Source organism: Lemur catta, chromosome 14 (genome assembly GCF_020740605.2).
Source record: "Lemur catta isolate mLemCat1 chromosome 14, mLemCat1.pri, whole genome shotgun sequence".
Taxonomy (NCBI): domain Eukaryota; kingdom Metazoa; phylum Chordata; class Mammalia; order Primates; family Lemuridae; genus Lemur; species Lemur catta.
Window position 1 is genome coordinate 30442438 of NC_059141.1, and position 25262 is coordinate 30467699.

Here is a 25262-nt window from a genome sequence, read left to right on the forward strand (position 1 = left end):
ATGCTTTCATTGTTCAATATGATCTATATGCTGATAATCTCCAGACTCTTAAGTCCAGCTCCCAACTAGACATCTCCATTTGGATCTCTCATAGCTTACATTCAATTTCCAAAAAATAACCTCCTAATCTTCCTTCCACCCTCAGCTTTTTCTATATCATTTGATGACATCTTTATTCTTCTAGTTTCTCAGGCCAAAAATCTTGACGATGTCCTTGACTTCTTTTTCATGACCCACATACAGTTCATTAGCAAATAGGGATCTACCTTCAAAATATATTAATAATCTGACTACATTTTACCCCCTTAATATTTTGAGATAGAAAAAAGTATCTGACCACTTTTACTACCACCATGATGCAAATCATCACCATCTCTTGCCGGAGTATAGCAGCAACCTCCTAACAAGTCTACTTTCAACACAGAAGTTTGAGTGATTCTTTTAAACAAATCACATCAGATCATTCCTCTACTCAAAACCCTTCCTGAAATGGGTCTTTATTTCTCTGAGTAAAAGCCAAAATCCTTAAAATGGCTCTACAAGAACTGCACACTGTGCCTACGGCCCACGCCTACTCCCATCACCTCTCTGAATTCTCTGCTGTCCAGCCACACTGGCCTCCTGGTCATTTCTCAACATGTCAGGCCTGCTTCTGCCTTAGAGCCTTCGATCTTGCTCTTTCCTTTACCTGAAACACTGTTCCCCTCAATACCTGACTAACTTTTTTACCTCAAGTCTTTGCTCAAATGTCATTTTCCTAATGGACTGGAATCTGAACACAGGTTTATTTAAATTGTAACACCTCGCTACTGCCCAACTCCCCTTACCCAGCTTGACTTTCCCTTTGTCTATGGCGTTTATCGCCTTCTAACATGATACACACTATGATTTACTTATTGCCTACTATTAATACGTTGCCTGATGTGTCCCAAGCACCTAGCATATTTACTGGGAGAGGGAATGTTCAGTAAATATTTATGGAATAAATGAGCACATGAGGGTTAGGAATACTAAAGGGAGCCCATGGGGCCTGCAAGTGTACTACTGTATCAAGTCAGAAAGAAGTCTAGATTTCCCACTAAAGCAAGGGGAGAGATTCTGAGTTTACTAGTAACTTTTTTGACAATTAACATAAGTTAATTCAACATAAACTAAAATCTAACATTGATTGTTTTCTGTTACTTGAGTAAAGCAATGTCGGTGGTTAAATATTCTGAGAAAATACAGCTTTGCTCATTGGTTTTAAAATTTTTTTTTTTTTTGAGACAGAGTCTTACTCTGTTGCCCAGGCTAGAGTGAGTGCCGTGGCATCAGCCTAGCTCAAAGCAACCTCAAACTCCTGGGCTTAAGCGATCCTGCCTCAGCCTCCCGAGTAGCTGGGACTATAGGCATGCGCCACCATGCCCGGCTAATTTTTTCTATATATATATTTTAGCTGTCCATATAATTTCTTTCTATTTTTAGTAGAGACAGAGTCTCACTCTTGCTCAGGCTAGTCTCGAACTCCTGAGCTCCAGCGATCCACCCGCCTCGGCCTCCCAGAGTGGTAGGATTACAGGCGTGAGCCACCGCGCCTGGCCTGGTTTTAAAAGTTTTGATACGATGTAACAGTCTGATAAAAACTAGTATGTATAAAAAATCAGTAGTTGCGGAAAGTCTTCCAAGTAGCCAAATGAAAATCACCTTTTGTCTTTTCTACAAAGTTAGACTATACTTGTTTATAACACTTACATTGAACCTTTGTGCTACTCTTAAACATACCTGTATGCTGACCATGACTTCTAGCCCTGAATACTTTTGTATTTTAGGTTACATACTTTTGCTCAATCCAACATTGATATTAGTTCCAATTCATTTCGACCTAGATATAATTTATTCTCAGAAGTCAATATAGAAGATTTCATTAAACTTCTGTTATCTCCTAAGTTTTGTCCTTTAATGTTCCCTATGATGCTTTGCTCAACTGTTTAAACATTCCTTGCTACCTAATGTATAGTTTCAAAAGCTAAAAAACCATACATCTAATATAATTTTTTAACATTAATGCTAATAGATATCCAGATTGTTTAATACCTATCATTCTTATATGAAAAAGTCATCAAAATATCACCATAATCACTTTCATAAATGACTACTCTCTGCCGAAATACTGTTTGAAACATGTAACATCAGTATACCAATGACCTCATCTCTAGTACAACCTAAAACATATTTGCACTTACTGAAACTATAAATATAATTTCTATTTAAGCCTTTGATTTTTATTCTAAAAACAGTTTTTACTCTAAACAAATTTTATAAAGAGTACGTTATTGGGAAGTTCAATTTATATCTTTATTTCTTCATTCAGAGTTAATAATAAATTCAGATCCTGACTGGGTACATAAGTTATACAGTCAAGAAAACACAGAAAAGATTTTATGTATCTTTAAAATTAACATGTTGGTTGAAGAAATTTTGGAAAATAAAGCTAAGTAGGAAGAAGAAAAAATAAAATTAGAAAAATGTTATAATGTATTATGCAGATGTGCCTGAGTCAGATATCCAGGACTGAGAACCAGATCTAGCATTTATTGGCTGTGTTACTTAACCTTTTTCAGTCTTGTCTTTGTGAAAAAACTTGGACTAAATATCTGAAATGCTATTGCCCTTAAACCTTTTCATAGCTTGTTCCTTCCTATTATTTTAGTTTCTGCTCTAATGGCAACTCCCAAGAAAGACCTTTCTCTTTTATTTTTCCTCATAGCATTTGTTATATACAGCACCTGAAATTACATTCTTTACTTGTTTATTATCTGTCTCTCGTATTAGAACATAAGTTCTAGCAGGGCACAGACTACGCCTGTCATGTTTATTGCTGTGTTGCCAGTGACTAGAATGATGACTGGCACATGTCAGTGCTATTAAACACTTGATTAAATAATATCACCTAACTCGAAGGGATCTTAGTTAAATTATAAATGTAAAGCTCATAACCTTCCATATGATAAACATTCAATAAACAGCTATTATTTTGATAGTTCATTAGCATTTATTTTAATTATTATATGATTAAAAGTACAAGCTTCCTAGTTTAAGAGATGCTAATATTATAAATGTCTGGTCCAGAGCAGTTCTTCTCAAACTTTAGTGTACCACAGAATCACCTGAAGGGCTTGTTATTACAAGTTTCTGGCTTTCTCCCCAGAGATTCTGATTCCGTAGGACTACACTGAAGCCCAAGAATTTGCACTTCTAATAAGCTCCCAGGTGATGCTGCTGGTAGATGCAGCCAGTCCAGAGACTGCACTTTGAGAAGCATGTGTATGCAGCGTAAGACTTTTAAATATTGAATATCAAAGTATGAGTCTTCTATACCTTAAGCATTTGTGTATTTATGATACTTGTTCAAAAACATTAAATGGTTGGGAATACTTAAATTTTGCCATTTTATGATTAAGTTATTGCTTCATTCTTACATATTACCACATAAAATCACCAAGTCTCTTGTTACATCAACTATATTTATCAATTAACACTTCTTTGTATAAGTTAAAAAATTAGTACAACAATGTATTTTTGCAAAGAATTCATTCTTAGGTAAAGGATTACTGCCATCATCTCTGAAAGAGAAGAAAGCTTTCCTTTCCTGTACCACAAATTTCCATGTCTATAAACAACCTTTTTTGCTAAGAATCAACCTATGCAACTACCAGAAAATACACTCTAAGCAGCTTCAAAAAGTTTCTCAGGACCCTGGTGCAAAATGATAGAGCATCACTTAGTCTAGGGCCATCAATTTCTAGCCCCCAATCCAGTCTCTTCCTCTCCCTACCTAAGACCCACAAGATTCTTCCAGATTCTAGAAGACAGTTTTTTGAAATTCATAATCCTAACCAATATTGCCTACATGCCTTTCAAGTTACCCATCACCACATTTTAATCTTTGAAAGGAAAAATATACTATAATTAACATGTTAGCCATACATTTATTCATTTAAGCTTTTATTGAGCACTCAAATATCAGATATTAAGGAGACACTCAACTCAAATCCGTATGTGGTAGCAGGTGGGTGGCACATCTTAGAGGGGATGAGTTTTAAAGGATGGGTAACTGCTAGCTGGGCATAGAGGAAACATTCATTCCAAGCAAATAACTGAACCAAGTATCCACATATATGTGTGTCAGATGGTGGAGGAGAAGATTAAGGGAGAAATCAGTCACAGTTAAGTAGCTTTAATTTATTCTAAGGGCAATAGGGTACCTTTAGGAAATTCTGGAGTAGGCTAAAAAGTGACAATGATTTAAAGACAGTTAGCTGTTTTTAATTACTGTCACTGACACGGGTTAAGACTAGGCTGCACTGGAGTTGGTGAGAAGTAATGACGGCTGGAATGAGAACAGTAACAGAAGGAGGGAATTGAAGGGATAGATTTGAGAAATATTAAAGAGAGAGACCAGATAGGACTTTGTCACAGTTTGGTTAATGAGGGCAAAAAGAGTCAAGCATGGAGCATATTTCTTGCTTGGACAACTGAGTGTTGTCATCCCATTCATTAATGTTTAGATACACTGAGTTCCAGGTGGCTCAGGACATTCAAGTGGACATTCAGTAGGATTCTATAGCTGAGAAAAAAGGTTTAAGCCAGAAATAAAAATCTGAGAGATATCAGCATAGTCTCAGAGTAGATGAGGAAAGAAAAAGATACATCCAAATACATGTGTTAAAATTTCTTATGGCTTATAAGAAGTTTGCCTGATAGATTATAAATTCCAAATTCAGTTTATTTATCTCTCTACCCCAGCGGCTAACAAAGTACCTGACATGTAATTATTTAGTTTAAATAATTCAATAATTATTTGTGTGAACACACTTATTTCCTTAGGTTTGTTAGGTTATTAAAATTATCTCACAGATATGTTAACTATGGTTAATGTGGATTTAGTTCATCTAGCATTAAGTGATCATTTAAAGCTAAAACTCATTTGTGTTTGAAAACCTTAACTCATTTTAAAATTTTATCTACTTATCAAACTGTCCTTGGCCTACTGAAGGGAAGTGGTATTAGTAGGTGAAATACGAGTCTAGTTAAAGATATGGCTTTTATGATCCCTTTCTGTTGCATCTCCTTGCCAGGAGCCTGGGACACAGCCTGTTCCACCGTCTCTGCTTCCCCCTTCCTTTTGACAGGCTCACCCTTTGGGACCTTCCTTCTACATCCACAGGGCAGCCAAGCAGTGCTGGCTCCAGAATTTCTCTGTGGGAAAATAGAGGACCAGCAACCTATCTGGTTTGAGGAGGAAAGAGAAAAATAGAAATGCATGTGCATAGTAATTTGCAAAAAGACTAAAATAACTTCATTTATCCATATTAAAGCAGTAGAGCCACTAATGATCCCCACCTCCTACCCAGATGCAGCCCTCAGCACCTCTACTGAAGCCAGGACCAAGGGCTACTGTCCCTATCTGAGAAGGCCTAGTACCTGCAGCTTTAGGAATCTCACAAAAACACTCCAGTTCTTTCTTTTGCATTTCATTCTGGTCCAATATCCTGACACACATCTACTATTATATTATCCTGTGTCATATCTTCATTGCAGTTCTCAGTATTTGAATTTATTTTGTACATTTCTTAATTTGGTTACCCTTTCTTCACTTGACCAGATGGTCCAGAAAGGCGGATTCCATGTCTGGTTTTGCTCACCAATACTAAAGTTTCATTTATATATTTCACACTTGAATAGTAAGGCCAAAATATTTACATTTTCTTATGAGTTTTCATAAGAAAACATTTACTGATTCTTTACTTAACTCTTTTTTTTTTTTGAGAGAGAGTCTTGCTCTGTCACCCAGGCTAGAGTGCCTTGGCATCAGTCTAGCTCACATCGACCTCAAACTCCTGGGTTCAAGCAATCCTCCTGCCTCAGCCTCCCAAGTAGCTGGGACTATAGGCATGCACCACCACGCCCAGCTAATTTTTTCTACTTTTAGTAGAGACAGGGTCTCGCTGTTGCTTAGGCTGGTCTCGAACTCCTGAGCTTAAGTGATTCTCCTGTCTTCAAGTGATCCTCTGGTCTCAGCCTCCCAGAGTGCTAGGACTACAGGAGTGAGCCACTGCACCCGGCCCATCTCACATCTTATTACTTTGGCTGAAGGCCCTATAATCTTTAAGCTGACCTACAGTGATAGGCTTCTAACTGATTTGCTGTTTCCTGAACCTGCCAAATATACTCCCACCTCAAGGCCTCTGTACTTGCTTTTCCCTCTACACAGACTGCTCTTCCCATATATCCAGAGTTCAGTCCCTACAGGTTTCTATTCAAATGTCATCAAAGCTGACCCTTTCACTCTATATAAAATAACGCCATCTCTCCCATCTACAATCTTGCTTTGTTTCTCTTCATAGCATTTATCACCAACATGGCGTATATTTATTAGTTTTCCCTACTAAAATGTAATGCCCTACTTCTTGAGCAGAGATGTTTGATTATCTTGTGCCCTGCTGTATTCTCTATGCTCCGGAACAGGGCCTGATACATAGTAAGTACTCAACAAACATCTGTTCAATGATAGTTAATTATTAACTGTTTAAGTTAAATAATGATACAGGGCAACAGCAAATTAATAATGCAAGATAGTTCATAGTTAATTGCTAACTGAATCCCAAAGGAGTATACACCAGCACCACTTGGGGAGCTTTTCCAAAATCCATATGCCCAGACCATACCACAAGACCCACCATCTCTCTCTAGGTAGCTTCCTAAGCATGTGCATGCTTAATAGCTTCCCAGGTGATTCTATTTGTTTTTATTGTGGTAAGATAAATGTAACAAAATTTGCCACGTTAACCATTTCCAGGTGATTTCATTTTGCACCCGTTTAAAACTACTGCTAGAATATTATGGCAGTTCAGCAGAGTGAGAATAGCTGAAAAGGAAGGTTTACCAAAAAAAAAAAAAAGGTATCATGTTATATTAGAGAGAGCATGGTCTTTTAAGTTGAATACATGCCCATCACTCATTAGCTGAGAGACTGGGCAAGTTATTTAACTCTTAGCCACACCCATAAAATGAAGATAATCTCTATACTCTCTTTCCCCCTACATTCACTCTTCAAACTGCTCCAAAGTTATTGTAAAGCTAAAATGAAATCAACTATATAAAGTATCTACTTTGGTGCACATAATAGGCATTAAACTAGAATTTACTGGAATTGCTTTCATTGAAATAAAAAATGAAATCATACTGGCAGAAACACAAAAAGTATGTGTAATACTGGCATAAACGGCTATAAAAATGTCTCTTCCTTTTCCAAAGAGACAGGTGAGAATGAAACTTGTTAGGAGTTCCATGCATATAATATTAGAACAATGATTCTCAAACTTGAGAGCATACTTCAGAACTACCTAGAGGGCTTGTTCAAACACAGATTGCTGGGCCCACTCCCAGAGTTTCTGATTCATTAAGCCTAGGGTGGGGCCTGATAATCGGCATTTCTAACAACTTTCCAGGTGATGCTGATGCTGCTGGCCTAGAAATCACATTTTGAGAATCAGTGAATTAGAGTACTCATATTCTAACAAAACCACTGAGCAGATTAATTCCTTAAGTACAATTTTTTAAAATAAAAAACCTGAAATAGTTCACTTTATCAAAAACTATAATCAATAACATGCTTATGATTTTTAGAACATTTTATGATCCAGTAAAAGTCAACTACTGAGATTCGAATAACAAAAGAAAAATTTCATGCCACTGGTATCCCAACAAGTATTCTGAAAATTAATTCAAAGTTAATTCTTAGAATATTCATTTTTTAAGTTAGCTAAACAGAAACAAAACATGGCAGCTTTAAAAGAACAAACGAACATGTAACTTTTGATGGGTAGATAACCCAAAAGAATACTTACAGGTATGGAGGCATTCCGTCACTGTCGTTGGCTTGATCAGATACCCTTTACAGATATAGCAGGTAATGTAAGGATTGAAATCTTTCACCAAGTGTTTCCTTTGGGTAGCCATTCGTGGTTAGCTAAGATTGGCTTTAGTAGTTCAGGCAAAGAAGGGTACTAAGTAGATGCAAGTCTGATCCCAGGAGCTGGTGTGGTGTTCCTAAGAGGATGTCCTGAGGCATGAGAACTAACATCCAGATTTATCATGAGCTCGCTGATCATCACTCCTTTTGGTGGTTCTGCTTTCCCATATCTGTTTCCAAAATTTTGAAAAGACCAGAGAAAAAGTTGTCAAATTCCTCATACTGTATTAATATTCTATTAACAGTAAGTGTTACATGTTCCAAATTGGGTGAATAGATGACTAGAACATATCCTTCACTGCACCATTAACTTGTAAATCTGCTATAATTCAGAATAATGACAAATTCTCCTAATCCTGGAGCTTCAACTATCACCTCTATACTAATGACATTCAAAGCTATTAACTCCAGTTTGATAGCTTTACCTCTTCAGTAATGCATTTTAACTATCTGCTTGACTCCTCTATTAGGAATCCCTGCCAATACAAGTTAGAAGATTAAAAACTGAAGTTATTTTCCTCCCTATCAAAATGTTGTTTCCATGTTGCACCTTACATCCAGTTAGTAGTCAAATCAAGTCATGTCCTTTTCCATTCTACACACAGCCACTCTACTTGTATATTACCTCTCCACCTGCAGTCCATTTTCTCTTCTGCTACCAGGTGTATTTTATTCTATCACATTTGTGTCATCGTCTCAAAGAATGTGTCTCCTCTTTACAAACGAAAAAATGTTTAAGTTTTTGTTTGTCTCGTATGTCCCTCCACAGGTTGACCTTAACATACAGACCCTTCGACACCTTTCTTCAGACAAACTGAAGAGATCACTCTTCTCCCACTCTACTGCTTCTATGCCCTATATCCAACAAGCCCTTCCTCTCTGTCTGCATTCTATCTATCTACTCAAACCCTTCCTCAATGCTAACTTCAGTGCAATCTTTCCCTAGTTTTTAACCACTAGTTCTGTCCTATTACATTTTCCTTTTATCTTTATTTACAGTCACATTCATTATCTCCTCTATTAGAATGAAAATCCTCATCAGAAACCGGTTACATTTATTATAGTAGATATATAACCTGGGCAATGTTACCTTCCTACGTCTCAGGTTTTGAAATCATAAAATGAAAATAAGAATGCCAGCCTCCTCGAATGGTAAGGATTAAATGAGACAATATACATAAGGCTAGTATACAGCAACAATTGAATGTCATTAATTTTTCTACGTTTTGCATAGTCGACTTGCATATAAGATTACTTGAAAAAAAAGTTTTAAGAGTTTCTTACAGTGAATGTGTCCTCTCAGAAAACGCAACATGAAAGAAGGTATTGATTTCCCTAAGTTTGTTCTATAAACAGGAACTTCCCCCCCATTTTAGCTGTTAACTCATAGGCAAGCATAAAGCAACTGTAAAAGTAAAAGGCATCATTCCATCAACACATACCCACTGCGAACGTGCAAGGAATAAATTCTGGGTGTAATCACCCTATCCTTTTGGGAAATCGTGTTTGAGGGTGTAACAGAAAGAAAACATAATTAACAGGGGGATCAGGGTTCTGGCCCTTAGCCTTGCATGACCTTCAGCAAAGCATTTACTATCCGTGCCTGGGTCTCGGCTTCCTCCTCTTCACACTTGGTATATTACTGCCCTGCCTTTCCCACAGGTTTGCCATGAAGCTCCAAAGTGAGAGAAAGTCCTCTGAAAGAGAAAATGCACGGTCCCGACTTGCGATGGTGTTAAGATCAAAAGGCACTGAGCCCTGTCACCAAGACAGTCAAAGGAAGCGAGAAGTTGCCGTGACGGGGCGGGGAACTTTCTGCGTCCGCCCGCGGGGCCCGGAGGCTCAGCCCGTGCGGTTCCAGTGCCCGTCCGGCAGGTGCGCGGGCCCAGGCCCCGCCGACGCGCCGCTCGGGCCCGACCGGGCCGGGGCTGCGCGGGGCGGACGAGCCGCCTCTCTCGGGGCCGGCGCCGGCGGCCCGCCGCGCTCCCCGCCCGCGAGTGAGGGCTCGGCTCGGAGGTCCCGCGCCCCCGGCCGGCCGCCCCCGCCCCTGAAGGCTCTCCGCGCTCCAGGCGGGGCCGCCGCGGCAGGTGTCTGGAGCTGCCTCTCCCGCCTGGGGCGCCAACTCGGGCTGGGAGCCGGAGCGGCGGGGTCCGGGCCCTCGCGAGCCCACCCGGTACCTACCCAGCGGCCGCCACGGACGCCGCTCCTCGCCCGCCAGTGCGCCAGCCTCAGAGCAAAGGAAAGTGAAAGAGAAACAGCGCCCGCCGCGGCCTGGCCGGTCCCCGCGCCCCGTCCGCCCTCCCCCTGCAGGCGGGAGCGCGCCGGCTCCGCGGGGCCACTCGGCTCGGGCCCGATAGGGCGCGGCGGGCCTCGGGGCCAAGGCCCGGTGCCGCCTCCAAGGGCAACTCCACCCCCTTCAAACCGCCGGCGCCGCCCGCGCCGCCGCCGGGCCACGCCCACTGCCGCCGGGCCACGCCCACCGCCGCCACGCCCGCGGGCCACGCCCGCCCGCCTGCCCGTGCTCCGTGCAGGTGCAGCGGCCGCCCCGCCTGCTCTGCCGCTGCGGTTCCTGTGCTATCCGTAGCTTTGGCCAAATTTTATCTCGACTCTTAACCTCATCGTCCCCCCACCCCCCAGTTGTTTTCATCATGACAATGACGAGTACATTTTCCCTGGCCGGTTTAAAAGCAACGGTCAGTGTTGAGACTGAGTCATCCTGCTTATACTGTCTCCTCCTCTGCCTCTTCCCCAAGTCAGTCCCACCTGAGCCAAAGTGAAGACGCAGTCCGCCCTTGATTTGCATCTTACTTAAAAACCACTAACGAACTTGTTACTGTAGCGTGGGTCTCGAGATCATGATCGTTGGCAATTATAAGCAAATGAGAATGGAGTGGAGGGTGGAGTTGGGAGGGAGGGTTAGTGGTAAAGAATTATTCCCGTTTGCAAGTTCAAAACACCCCCCCCCAGTACTCTTTCTAGCGGACTTTCAGATTTACAAGGGACCATTCCTTGCAAAAATATTCATTCATTCAAAAGCGTGCATCAAAGGACTCCTCAAAGCAATTTAATCCTATTCTACTGCATTGCACAGACTCTTCTACAAATTTCTACTACAACCACAATTTTGCTAAATATAAATTAGACCTAGGCCTTTGCTCCCCTAGAAGATTGCAATCCAGTAATCCTAGGATAGCATGCAAATCAGCTTCATTAGTGAAACAAAAGTTAAAACGAACATCCCAAAGGAAGTCAGCAAAGGGCAACTTCCAGTCTTTTGTATCAGAAAGAGGAAAAGATGTTGCAATTACATAATCTTCGCTTTTGTAGGAACCAGAGCAGTGATGGCTACAGAAATGACAATAATGGGGGCGAGGGATAATTGTCAGTGCAAAGTTTATTTCCAACTGACAGGAGTCATCTTCTTACTAGAATGATAGATTGTGCAGATGACACTAGCGGCAAACAAATGAACCCAACAACCACTGGTCCACAAGCCATACAGGTGTTCAAAGATTCATTTCAAATTTAAGATGCCCCAAATCTACTTATATAATGAAAAAAATTAAATGCATCAAGATATACACCAAGGCAGCTTTTGAAACTATCCATTTTATGATCAAACTTATGTAGACATTAAGTTTTAAAAATGCTGTTTTCAGTATCACAGCAAGAGCAATACATTTTTTGAAACAGCTTTAAATGACCACATTTTTACATCCCTTTTAAGAACCATTTTGCAAAACCATACATGCCAATTTCGAGATCAACTTCAATAAGTCACAGCAATCACAATGAATGCAGAAAACAAGTCAGGTAAAATGACTTTATGTCAGAATTACCCCTCATATCTTTCATCTCAGAGACTAAACAGATCAATATGTGAAAAGTCATCCTATTTCTAGTGTATTTAAAATATGCAATGTAAGATATTACTTGTATATATTACAACATATGCAAAATGACTTGGTATTTTCCTATTTTGTATCTAAACCTATTTTAAATATGTTTGTAAAGAATAACACTTAATAAAGTCTAAGGGGCTTAAATATGATTGGTGAACAACAGTAAGTGAGGTTAATCAGCATTTCTGAAGGAAATGAGCTTTATGGTGGGTATCAGGAGGACCTAGATTAGCAATGAAGGAAAGGGTCACAATCCCCTAGATAGCAGTACCTGAAGATGGATGTGTAAGTGGGGTTGCCATAATGAATTTAGGATGGGGGAGAATTACAAGCTTTGTAAGGAAATCTGTGCTTTATGACCCCAAAAGCAGCACAGTTTATAATAGAACCTTCTGTGGTTTCTCCTCTGCCCTCTTCATCAACCACCCACCTCTCCCACCCCAATTAAAAAACTGCACACACACACAAAAGCAAAACAAATAAAAAGCTCGAACACTTGTCTGGTTAAAAAAAAAATAACAAAAGTAATGGCAAGAGGGAATGTTACAAAAGGACAACTTTCATGAGCTATGTGTAGATTCTAAGTATTTAAACATGGGACTTTCAGCTACAGTGTTGCCTCTCCTTCTCCCCTGGGGCTGCTTTCTAGTTACATACCCTTTATTCACTTGGTTATCCCAGAGGGGGCAAGGAACAAACCAAGGAAGCTACCATCTGAAGGGGTGGCTCTGATAACAATCTCAAGTACCAGTGGGACCCTCAAACAAAGGCCCGGAAGCAACTGGATATACAGGATCAGGAAAAAGAAAAGGCTGTCCCCTTATCAATAATCTACTTCAGCTTTCTCATTTTACAGGTGTAGAAATCAAGCTCCTTGGAAGTGGCAAATGCATAATCACAGAGCTGATACTGGTAGCACCAAAACTAAAAGAAAGGTACCAGTACATTTTTTTTTTTTTTTACACCTCTTGAGAGAACTTCTCAAGCCCAAGAATCTAAAAGAGGTCTGGTAAGAAACGGATTAACTTAAAAAAAAAAAAAAAAGGAAGAAAGGGAGGGAAGAATGAAGGCAGGTAGGGAAATAACTGCCTGGATGGCACTTGGGAGTGAACTGGCCACTGGTGGTTTCCTATCAAAGCAGCATAATCCCAAAGTGATTACTGTTTCACTTGATTATTGACCCAGGCTCTTCCAGGGAGCCACAAATGCCTCTTAATAACCCTTGGAACCACTTGGAGCTATCTGTGTATCTAACAAATATTTTCATTACCTTATATTTTTAATCTAGATTTTAATTTCATTTAAGGCTTGGCAATGGGTGGGTAGTTCTTTCTATACTGAAAAGTTCACGTTCCTTTCTTGTCTAATAAATTCATCAATACTTAACTTATTTTTAATAGCATGACTTATCTGAAAAATAGAATTATATATTTACATTCTCCTGAAATACTAAATAAGATGAATTTTCATTATTATAAATTATATACTTAAATATGCTGTTAAATCTTTTAACAGAGTATCTTTAACATATAAACTATATAAACTACCCTCTGCAATCTAAAAGTCTTCCTCTAGAGATTACAGAAAATATTAAAATTTAACGTAAGTGTCCTATTGGGTCCAAATGTATTTATTGTATGACTATTGATATTGTAGCTCAAAATCTATGGCTGCCTAAAATTAATGATGGAGGAAAGGGCGGGGAACAGAGAACTGAAGGACTTCCAATCACTCTTGACCATGTCTCTTCCTCTCTTACAGCACCTTTCCCCCACAATCCAATAATACTGGAGGACTCTCTCTGCTAAATGTCTCCTAAATCCATCTATTTAACGTACTCTATTCAGATCACTATCATCATTATCCTCCATTACTCAGTAAACTCTTTAGTCTCCCTATAGCTCTTCTCTGCCAAACCATCCTCCATAGCACAGCCAGAGGATTGTTTCTAACTACAAATCTGATCACGCTGTTTCCCAGCTTTAAAAACCCTCACATTCAAGATAAAGCCTAAACATCAAGGCCATCCAAATGCCTGTCACTTTTACAGCCCCTCACTTGAACTCTATGCTCCAGCAATAATGAACCTCTTTACTCTCTAGCTAGCTAGATGGTTGTTCTTCCAAATGAGAACCCTGTCCTAATCCCCTCCCTCACCCTTCCCTATCCCTGCTAAATCTGGCCAACCTTATTTATCCTTCAGATATCAGGTGATTTCAAAGGCCACCCTCCCAGACACGTCAAAGCTGCTGAGGAGCCTCCTCTATATACACAGACCATATACATACATAACAACTCATCCTCTCAAATCACATATCACACTGTCTTGGATTATCTGGTTTACTAATCTGAGCCTCCTAGTAGAGTGTAAACCCAGTGTATTCACTGCTTGATTGTGCATCCCTGGCAGAGTGAATGGGAAACAGTAAGCATTCAAATAAATATTTACTGATAAACTGAATAACTGCACATACTCAAGACAGATCCTATGTATTCTTTCTTGGGATTCTTCTTGGAGGTATCTTTACAAAGGACGTGTTAAAGCATAATCCCTGCCTTCTAAAACTGTTAATTAAAATCACACTGGGGAGTAGAGACTTATCCACAAGAAACAATTATGGAACAATATATCAAAATGTATTAATAAAGTGTTAAATGGAACATAATCAAGTGACAAAAGCTCCAGCTGAAAGAAGGAGCAGCTATGGGTGGTCAAGAAATTAGTCCTACATGCCTACTCTGCCAGTTACAAAGACAACAAGGCACAATCCCAAAAGCTATGGGAATGAATGATAAATGGAGAAATTTAAAGAGAAATTAAGTCAATATGAGTACAGAAAAAAAGAGAAATTAAGTCAATATGAGTGCAGAGATATAGCATTAAGTATAGGGGCAAGATACTGTGAAGCTAGATAAATATTTTAAAGTGCTTTAAATACATTATGTTAAAGAGAATGACCAACAATTTTTTTTTTCTCCTTTGGGAGGCAGAAAAAACTAGCTATGTTTTCTTTACCATGATGTCAACAGTTGGCTGGAGCAAGTTTCAGTCGTTACGGAAGAACAGAGAGTAAACCAAAATAGGTACAAACTATAAGGAAAAACTGGATTTATTCCAATCATCAGGGGGGTTATGATACTTTAAACAATCTTTCCAAACCACAACTGTTATTTGGGGAGGTCAGATTAAAAATTCCTAAGGACCATAAATGGACAAATTACTTAAATGCAGAAACTAAGACTGTGCCATCACATCTGAATATAGGTTATTCTAAATGAGAAAGTATTGAAGCTTTCGTGGTATAAACAATCAAATGCTATGATCAAATGCCAGAGGAGATCAGGCATAAGAATTGAAGGAAAAGTTAAGATTTTACAGGTAGCTGTGGTTTAGAAGAAAGGAAACTGGACCCAGAGTCAAGATAACCTGGTTTTTAGTCAGAACAAGTCATTTCACTTCCTTCAGATTCACTGTCTTCCTATGAAAATCGAGATTAGTATTATCATCTTAATCACTGGTCTACAAGGAAGATTTTCTTTACATATTTATGTGTTGTCACAATGAACATGTAGAAGATTAAATGAGATGATAGGTAAGAAATGTCTTCTAAATTATAAACTGTAAAGCACTATAAAAAAATGTAAGGTAAGAGTGTCATTTTGTGGATCTGAATAGCAGCTGAATAGCGCCTAGCAATGCTGTCCCACCCAGCAAAGGTCCTGATACTGAGATCTGGTTAAAGAATATTTGTAGAATGAATGAGACACTCCAGGCAGGGCAATGAACCCTAGAACAGTATAAAGTTAGACTTTGATGGTCAGAAAGTACTCTTTCCTCTGAACTCAGTATTTATCGCACCCAATTTTTAAAACCAAGATGGGGAAACCTAAATCTTTCACTAAATAATTCAAAGTTGTGCTCAGGAAACTAGTTCCAACAAAAATTTCAATAATTCGGGTTGGTTCAACATTGTAAAAGTGGTATGTTAAGACTTTATTTACTCCCCAAGATGTTTACCATTATAATACAAATTCTCAGGTGGGGTCATAATTAAGCCCACTTGAGCTATCAATTCCCAGCTCTGCCAGGATTAGCCACCTCCTTAGTCCAAAGGAAGAAAGAAAGGTCAAGGAAGCACACGAGTCTTTAGTTATGAATTAACACTAATTAAGCAGTGTATTAACAGCAACACTTTGCTGGCTGGGAAGCTGGGGAGCTAACAGGAGGGAGGAAAGTACAGCTGAGGAGACAGTAAAGCACCAAAGATGGACAACCTTCTCCCTCCTCCTACTTCATAATTCCATCTTGGACCAAAACAACAGCAAAAATATCCAAAAAAACTGTGTGAAAATAACAGGTAAATCAGTCTGTTCATTCTGTTTTCAACCACTCAAACACTTAATGACAAGGACTCTGATTAATCTTCGCTCACCTTTGCAAAAAACCGAAGAGAAAACTGCTCTAAATTAAAGCAGGGAGACATTAGCTGTAATATTATAAATTCGTAATTCTTGACATTCGAGGTGGTATGCCTTACAATAGTCTCAGAAGCTGTGATAACTTGTCCTTGATAGTTCAAGAAGAAAGAAACAGTATCTGTCTTGAATGGTTTCTTCTATTGAAAGGGGTTATGTTAGATGACCGGAAAAGGTCCTTTCAGGTATCAAACCTTTGATACCTTCCTGATGAGAAGCTGAAAAAAAAACCCACCAGTATCACAGCATCTTCGATCAGATAACAGATGAGAACACAAGATGGCTGCCTACAAGAGTGGTTAACAGAGCATAAGCTCCATGAAGAAAAGGTTTTTGTCATCACTGTTGTGTCCCTAGAATCGAGTCCAAAACGTAACAGGTTCTCATTAAATATTTGTTGAATGGATGAATGGATGGATGAATAAACAAATGAACAAGCAAAGAAATGAAGTCTGACTTTGCAGTCAAAAGTGCCCATGCCATGTTCAAATTCTGGCACAATGTCTGTTGGCTTTATGTCCTCGGGAAAACCACCATTCTCTGCCTCAGTTTTCTTATCATTTCACTGGCCATAATAAAAGTACATATACATCACACAGGCATTTTTATGAGGTGCAATGATACAATTAACATATATGGTGAGCAAACAAAGGCTTGCTGAATTCGTTTTAAGAATTTCATATCTCTCCTGTTCCCTGCCATTTGGATAAAACAATGAAACACAAGGACATAAGTTAAGGCCTGAGGACAAATAGAACAAATGCCTTGATACACTTTGCTTTTAGAATGTACACGGAGGCAAAAATTAGCCAACTAACTTTCCTGCCAGGTGCCCCTCTTCCCCCTACAAGAATTGGAAAATAAGGCTGCTCTTTAAGAGGTAAATGAGTAAAATGTGAAAATTATGGCTTAAATTAACCATCTCAAGGTGAAAACAAGAAATGGGATGTACACAAAACTCTAAACAGTTTTACGAACATTCAAAGCTCCAATTGTGTAACCTGGGTTTAGTCTTAGGAAGGCAGTACTGAAATGTGACATATTTAGTAAACTAAAACATAATCAGCTATATTCTATCCTGTCTGAAAAAAAGTTTATGTAAATAGAAAAAGAATGACAATCAAAGAGCACAAAAAAGGGAAATACAAAGAGCAAGATCTTGGCAGTGTATAGGCAACACTCTATGGGATAGGAAGACATTGAAGTTGGCCGACGTTGAACTAGTCACCAGAAGAGTGTGCTCTGATGATACCCTGAAGTGGTTTACTGCACTGATATTATTCTCCTCCATCTTTGGCTCTGATTCCGATGCCCACAAAGTGACTTCCTGAATATTAATTTGCCTGCCCCTTGTGCCTAAATATTGGAAGCAAATGCCCTGAACTGCAAAATCTATATTTTGTTACTACATTCCACTGTAAATGAAAAAAGTCTTTCATTTTTAAAAAAGTTAAAGAAAATCACCAGCCAAGAGTAAGACACTTGGCAAGTCACTTCATGATCCCTGATCTCCCCATCTATAAAACTGCTTTAGATTTGGGATACATAATCTCTAGGGTGCTTCCAGATCTTCAATTACATGGCTGTGCAGCCTGGAAGCACTGCCTTGAATAGGGCTCAGCAAATTATATCTGTAAAGGAACAGAAAGTAAGTATTTTAGGCTTTGAGGGCCATATATTATAGTTTCTGTCACAACTACTTAACTCTGCCCAAGTAGGGCAAAAGGTGCCAAAAACAATATGTAAACAAATTGATGTAGCTGTGTTCCAACAAAACTTTATTTAAAAAACAGGCAGCAAGCCAGAGTTGACTCTTTGGATGTGGTTTGCTAACTCGTTATCTAGAGAATATCTTCTGTGAAAATGTACAGATGATAGCATTTTAAAAGTTTCCTGTGTCCCAGGATTGATAACTTCTAAACTTCTGATAAACTCTTGATGACAGTTTCAAATCAGAACAGTTTTAATGCAACATCTTTTAATTTTATGATTACTAATTTTTAGGCAATGAGTAGAATACAGTAGTTTAACCACCAAATGGTGTCATCCTCCTTCACCTATCAAACAGCACAGAGAGTTAGAAACTGTCTTTTATTCCGCTTTGTAAAGGTCTGTCATAATTTGATCTTTCTCCTATGTCACAGTGGAGAAAGTTTATCAAAAAGGGAAGGGGAATATTAAACAAAAACATTCTATTTGCCAAAGATCAGGCTTAACTTTATACCTCTGACTTCAAGACACTAGAGTTCTAGCGACATTTAAAGAGAAAGTACAGTGTTTTCCCATTTTACCTGGGATTCTAGGGTGCTGACCTAAGAGAAGACAGGGCTTCAAGCAGTAAGCTATCTGCTTCCATCCTTACAGAGTGCTGCATACTGGCCTGACCTCAGGAACTCACGCCGGTGGGTGCTGTCAACTCCAACCTCACCACGGCCAGAGTCAGCAGCCTGGATTGTAGTCTGAGAAGAGGCCCTGAAGGACAGGATGGTGAAACTTCACCATCCCATCTCCTTCCAAAGACAGCAGCTGCAACAAGAGAGGGTATGTCTGAAAACAAGGATACTGCAGCTGAGCGAACTAGATCTGGCCCGACAGCCTAAGGAGAAGATATCCTTTTATTTTTATGATGCTAAAACAAGGGCATTTAAGCTGCTGACAAGTAATGACAATATTCTCTCTATTTCTAGCTTTTTGGATGACTATTATTTATAAATCAAGAAAAATCTGTGAACGGGGGAAAAGAGTATCAAAGTACTTTTCATACAAGTTACCAAGACTGAGGTCCATTCACCACCTATATTGTTGAATTACAAGGCTTTGATATCAATATCAGATCATTTGAATATTACCATTTTAATTTGCTAAATCAAGAAAACTGCAGAAAAATCCAAGGAAGATAAGCAATTATGTGTATTTGCTTATGCTTTTAAAGAGTAAGTTTTGTCAAGAACTGTTGTTCCTGATTTGAACAACTTACAGTGACACTTCACTTCCTAAACATGTGAGGGTGATGCTTATCTCAAGTACTAATGAGGAAATTAAATAGAACTTGATGATTATAAATTAGTAGATCGCCACTTCCTTTATAGAATTTCCTTAACTATTCCTTAATCCTTTTTACCAATGAAGTCTGAAGTGTTCAGTGGAGCAATCATTTCTACTAGAATAGGAAAGACCTTCTGTAATTAGAAACTGAACTTCCAAGCACAGGCATGAGTATGCGTATGAATTCTTTATGTCAAATAAGATAGTCCACTTTAGACACATCCAACAATAAACTAGCCATTAAGAAAACTGAAAAAATAGAATTTAGCTTTTGAAAGTTGAAGTTTATAATACACATACTTACAACAATGTAAATGTTTTATGTTTCTGTACTTTGTTCATTGACTTCATTATTTTAATGTGCCACATTAAGTGTTACATATCACATGTTAAGCATTACACAGACTAATTCTAGATGTCTTTGATGGCTTGCATTGTGTCCCCCAAAAAGAAATGTTGAAGTCCTAACCTCTGGTACCTGTGAATGTGAACGTATTTAGAAATAGAGTCTTTTTGAAGGTGTAATCAAGTTAAGATGAGGTCATAGTGGAGTAGTCGGGCTCTTAATGCAATAAGACTAGCATTCTTATAAGAGGAGGAGAGACAGAGAATAGCATGTGAAGACACAGATGCACAAAGAGAAGATGGCCATGTGACAGCAGGCAGAGGCTGGAGCAGCAGCACCACAATTCCTCCTTGTAGGGGCAGGGAAATTCCCTCCAGGGTGTTTCCACCAGAAGAAGAAGGGACAATACCCAACTACCTCTGGGTTAGAGAATTTAAGGAAACTGATCAAATTCAGGATCATGGCTATGGGAAATAGGAGAGAATTTGTCCAGGCACATACAGGAGTATTTAAAACAAAACAAAAACACAGCACTGAGAATCCAGTTTGAATTGGATAGCATATTTGAAGTAGTACTGATTTGCATAAACTGCATTGGCAGAGAAACAGGACAAACGGATGAATGAACTGGCCAAGAGGCTAAAGAAATGCAGATAAAAAGTAGTGTAAAAATAGGGAGAAAGTTGAGTGATTGCATTGAGTCTGAGGAAGGAAAGGAAGAAAATGGATCCAGAGAGGGGTTGACTGAACTAAATAGGAAGGAGCAGTGAATCCCCACTCATAGTAATACAATTCCCAAGGTATAAACCAGAATATGGTTATTTTAAAATCTATTTATACTACACTGAATTCTAGACACTCTTTTGGATCAGTTCAAAGGAATCTTATATAGATTAATACTTATAATATCTGGCATAATACTAACTTGTGCTGCATATAGCCAAATAGTTAGAGATTACTTGACACATATATACATATACATACACACATATATAAAATATACATACACAGTATATTTTAAAGATTCCACAGAATAGAGATGTATTTTTTCAAACCTTATAGTCACATTTTAACTGATTTATCTCTTTTATATTTTACAAAACACAAATATCATCAACGCTAATTAGCAACTATTAATGTCAATAAATGCATGGCATTATATTTGGAGTGCTACACCAGACACTATTAGCATTTATAAGCCTTGACCCTTGAAAACACTTAACTTGCATGTAAGAACTCTTTATACCAGATTTGAAAATATAATATTCAAAATTAAAATAAAGACAAGCAGCACTTAGGAAGTAAAAGTTATTGTGATAAACAAAAATATGAGTGGTTTATAATATCCTTTGAAGATGCTGTTTCTTCATGTAGCGTAATACACATGTTGTAAAATTTTCCTATGGTTTCTATCATAAAGATGGGACTGAAGTACAATTTATATCTTTACAAAGACAGAAGACATCAAAGCTTAGTGAAAATTCAAACTTCCTACTACATGGAATTAAACTTACTTTCAACTAAAAAAAAAAAATCCTGTGGTTAAAGAAAGAAAAGCTTCAAGGAAGGATACTAAAACAGAACTCCTGTTTTTATAGAGAGCTGCCTTCCATTTTCTCGTCCACCCAAAGTGTGAACACAACAAACAGAATTAGCATGCATGAGTTATCGAAGTTGGGCATTACAATACTTCTAGGGATATTCATAGTTATTTTCAACTTATATTTATTCAGATTCAATTCTCTATTTCATCTCTGTCAGCACAGTAGCCTCTGTGTACATAATATAAAATATTAACCAAGAAAAAGAAAAAAAGCAAACCAACTTCCAGTTACTTCTGACCGAATTATTCACTTCTTCTAAGTTACCAGCATAAGAGTTCTCTGAGGCTATTAGGGGACATTCTCAATTACTCTGACCAAATCATTTCTGAATGGCTTTCAAGTATGACCATTCCTCAAATCTGTGAAATGGGGATATAGTGAAAACAGAATGGCCTTGCTCAACAAGTCACTACGTACAGCTTCCTGTGCCTTCCTGAACACAGTCTGGAAATCATGGTGACACCTCTAAAATCCTGCCTTCGACTCCATGAAGGTGAAAAGCAATTCTACAAAGCTTCCTAAAGCTTTGATCAACCTATTTTGTGTATCAAAGTCAGATTTTTTTTACTTCTCTCCTGCCTAATAACTAATAATGGAATGAGCTCTTCTAAGTACCCAGCACTTTGCTAAGCATTTTATATAATTATCATTTCTTTTATTATTTACAGCACCCCTGTGAGATATATAAAATCATTGCCCTCATCTTATAAATGAGAAAATCACAGCACAGAGAGTTTGTGAGATAGCCAGCATCACACAGCTCACAATGGATGGAGGCAGGAGTAGAACCTGGTGGTGCAGGTCTAGAATCATCCTAGATTTCCTTCCAGACCACTTTGCTCTGCAGCAGCGTGACACCTCTGGGGCCTGGCACAAGATTTATGACCTTATTTCCACTCTTTCCAAAATAAAACCTCTACTTCAACAACTAGACCAAGCTTCTCACTGTCGGTCAAACAGTGTGAATGCCCACCTCCTATCTTTGCTTACACTGAGCCCCACTCACCGGAATTCTCTCCCCTCCTTCTCCGCTTCACCATTCAGTTGCAATTCTACATCTTTCCAAACTGTTCATTCTTCCAGCCTTTCCACTACATCAGAATCTCTCTTCTGAGAATTGCTGGAGACCCATGAACCTGATACTTAAACTAGTTTTGTCTCAGTACTGATGTTTCACGTTCACATGGATCAGGTCCCATGGTAAATAACCTGAAGGCAGGGACGAGTAGGGCCCAGCACAGGTTTGTGAACCTAGCAGGCGCTCAATAAATGCTGGCTGAATTTAAAATAACCTCTACAGCAATATCATAAGCAAAATTAATACCGCATACTGTCATGGAGTAACATTCTCATAAGTCACCCCAGGACTTTCTGGACAAAATTAAAGACGACACCTAACTTTTCAGAGTATTCATTAATAACCAATTCCCCCTGGCTAATCACATAAACTAAGCATGTATTTCTGTGTTAGCACACAGCAAGTCAGTATATGCATATATGTGTGTGTGAACAGGCAGGGACCGACATTCAAGTGATTTTCAAACACAGCACTGGAAATGTAACGATGGATTTACGTTTTCTGAAATCAAAATAATGCTTGGAATAAGCTGATAAGATGGGAACTGAAAATAAAATGCACTCCATCGTCATTCTTTTTTGTTTGGGCCACTTATTTAGCAAGTATTTCCTAAGACCTAATGCATACTAAACACTGTTTGGGGTACTGTGAAGGATGTTGTCATAGCCCTTGTGGGATTTTTTTGGAGGAAGCAGCTCACCTGTCAGAGAATTTTTCAATGTCAGGAGGAATGAGCTAGTCTTCTAAATTTAAATGAGAGAATAGGTGAAACATGCTCTCCTACTTAATACTATCCCCAGAATTCATACACATTTTTGAGAGGTTATAAAGATACATAGAGATCTGGGCCAGAATCTGAAACATTTCTGATTTTGCAGTGATTTTTTTCTTTTTTTCTTTTTTTTTTAAAGTGTAGCTCACAGGAGAGAGAAAAGGAGAGACCAAACAGCAGAAAGCAGGTGTGGTCTAATCGGTACCAGGTGTCTAGCACTACAGGCACTAAAACAGCCTTTATGCTTTCCACAGGGCCTTGGCACCCAGCCATGACCAAGCCCCTTAAACATCGTGGTAAAGGCCTGCACAGACCACAGGTTCTGCTGGCCCTGTGCTTCTATAGCAACCACTGAACCTCTGTGGTTCAATGATCTCTCACCAGGCTAAGCCAGTTATACAGTTTGATATTAGAAATCTTCAGGTGGAATCTTCTAAAAAAAGAAGACTTAAAAGGTACCTACTTGTCTATCTTACTAGGAGATTTCTTACTAGGAGCTTTTAGAGATAATGTTTTCATAATGTGACTATATTAAACATCCTTCTGTAACACAAGAATAAAATTCATACTACCTCCATATTGTTCAATGAGCCTGTAAGTAAGTGCTGTGACCAGGAGAAGGATCACGAGAGCTATAACACTTTCTGGCAGAGAAGCAGCAGGTGGAGTCTTTGCAACAAAAGAAAAAGGGTGTCTAACATCCCTCAGCAGAGAGGTGGGGGGCCAGCCCTCTAGGAAGAAGAGGGAGCTAAGAGAGAACAGTGGGGCATACGAAGCTGCGAATCATTCACACATTAGAAACTGCCCAAGCTTTACAGAAGTCTAATGCTATGGTACGCTATTTACCTAAATGCCTGAAAAGGCAAAAGACACAAATAGGAGAGATTAAAACAAACAAACAAACAAATAAACAACAAAAATACTGATTTTGGAAATCTTCTGAATTCTGTTGAGTTGACGGGCACACTGGTTCCACATTCATTCATTCCCCAATGCCCATTAGCAGCTGCTAAACTAGATTCTACTCTTGTATCAGCAGGTGTCCTCTGATTTCTTACATATCCTCCAAGACCTCCACAGAGGGAGTCCCTTGCTTGTAAAGTTCCCTTCTTCTATAAGGAAGATCCCATCAAGTCTTAATGGAATGCAGCAAGGGGAAATATGGTAGATGGGTAAATGAAATTATGTCAGGAAAAAATAAGGAATACTGAAAAAAATGTAAATAGATTACACAAGGTTACTAAGCAATACCAAATACCATGTATATTTGGAAGTTTTATGAATAGTCACAAACTGTAAATGGCCAGAGTGCCAACATCTGTCTAGAAATGACTTCTAAAGGTAAAAACGAAATTATCTGACCAGGCTACTGAAATCTGCCAATGGCAGAAACCTCACACTCCCACAGAGCAAGAAAAATGAACATTTACTTTTTGATGAGGAGAGCTCAAACTGCCTGACTTCCCTTGGTATCAATAAAGTTCAGTCCGACTAACAGAAAACGCCAGCAGGGACACAGCCAACACTGAGGTTGTCACTATTTCCCCTGATCCCAGCAACTGGGAGCTGAAGCCAGCTCCCTGAAAGGTCAGGATTTCAAGAAAAATGCAGAATAAGTGAGAGTGTGAGTAATATAGTGTTCCTCATGATCATGATTTCTGGGACTCAAATAGGTGGGGGTGCACCTCTTCTCTCCCCTACATCTCCCAGAGCTCCTACATTCCCCAAAAGATCCTTCTGTTCCATGTTAATAAGATGAATTTTTCACAGTAATATGGGGAGAGCAACATGTGTTTTAACTCTTCCAGACGAGCCTACAGATTCCTACAGCTTTGCTACTTCCACCGGTCCACAAACCAGCATCAGCAACATCACCAGGGAGCTTGTTAGGAATGCAAAATCTGGGCCCCCAGGTGATTCATGTGCAATTAAAATTTGAGAAACACTGTGAATGGACTAAAAATATTTTGTACTCCTGGGATTAGGTATTTCTCTCCCCAGATGCCAGGGATCAGTGCAATTAGA

At 39.0% G+C, this 25262-nt stretch overlaps 1 protein-coding gene across 8 annotated transcripts in view; it reads right to left on the reverse strand.

The window, feature by feature from the left end:
* The window catches only part of PCGF5 (polycomb group ring finger 5), a 112333-nt gene that overhangs the window by 49234 nt on the left and 37837 nt on the right, over positions 1–25262 (reverse strand). For 5 of the 8 annotated variants that reach the window (XM_045569287.1, XM_045569282.1, XM_045569286.1 and 2 more), the window contains one exon: positions 7890–8184. In XM_045569287.1, coding sequence (XP_045425243.1) covers positions 7890–8001 — 112 coding nt within the window. In that variant the 5' untranslated portion in view covers positions 8002–8184. Of the gene's footprint in view, positions 1–7889; positions 8185–10195; positions 10430–25262 lie in introns of those variants that run through there. The other 3 variants (XM_045569283.1, XM_045569288.1, XM_045569290.1) reach the window with 3 other exon arrangements.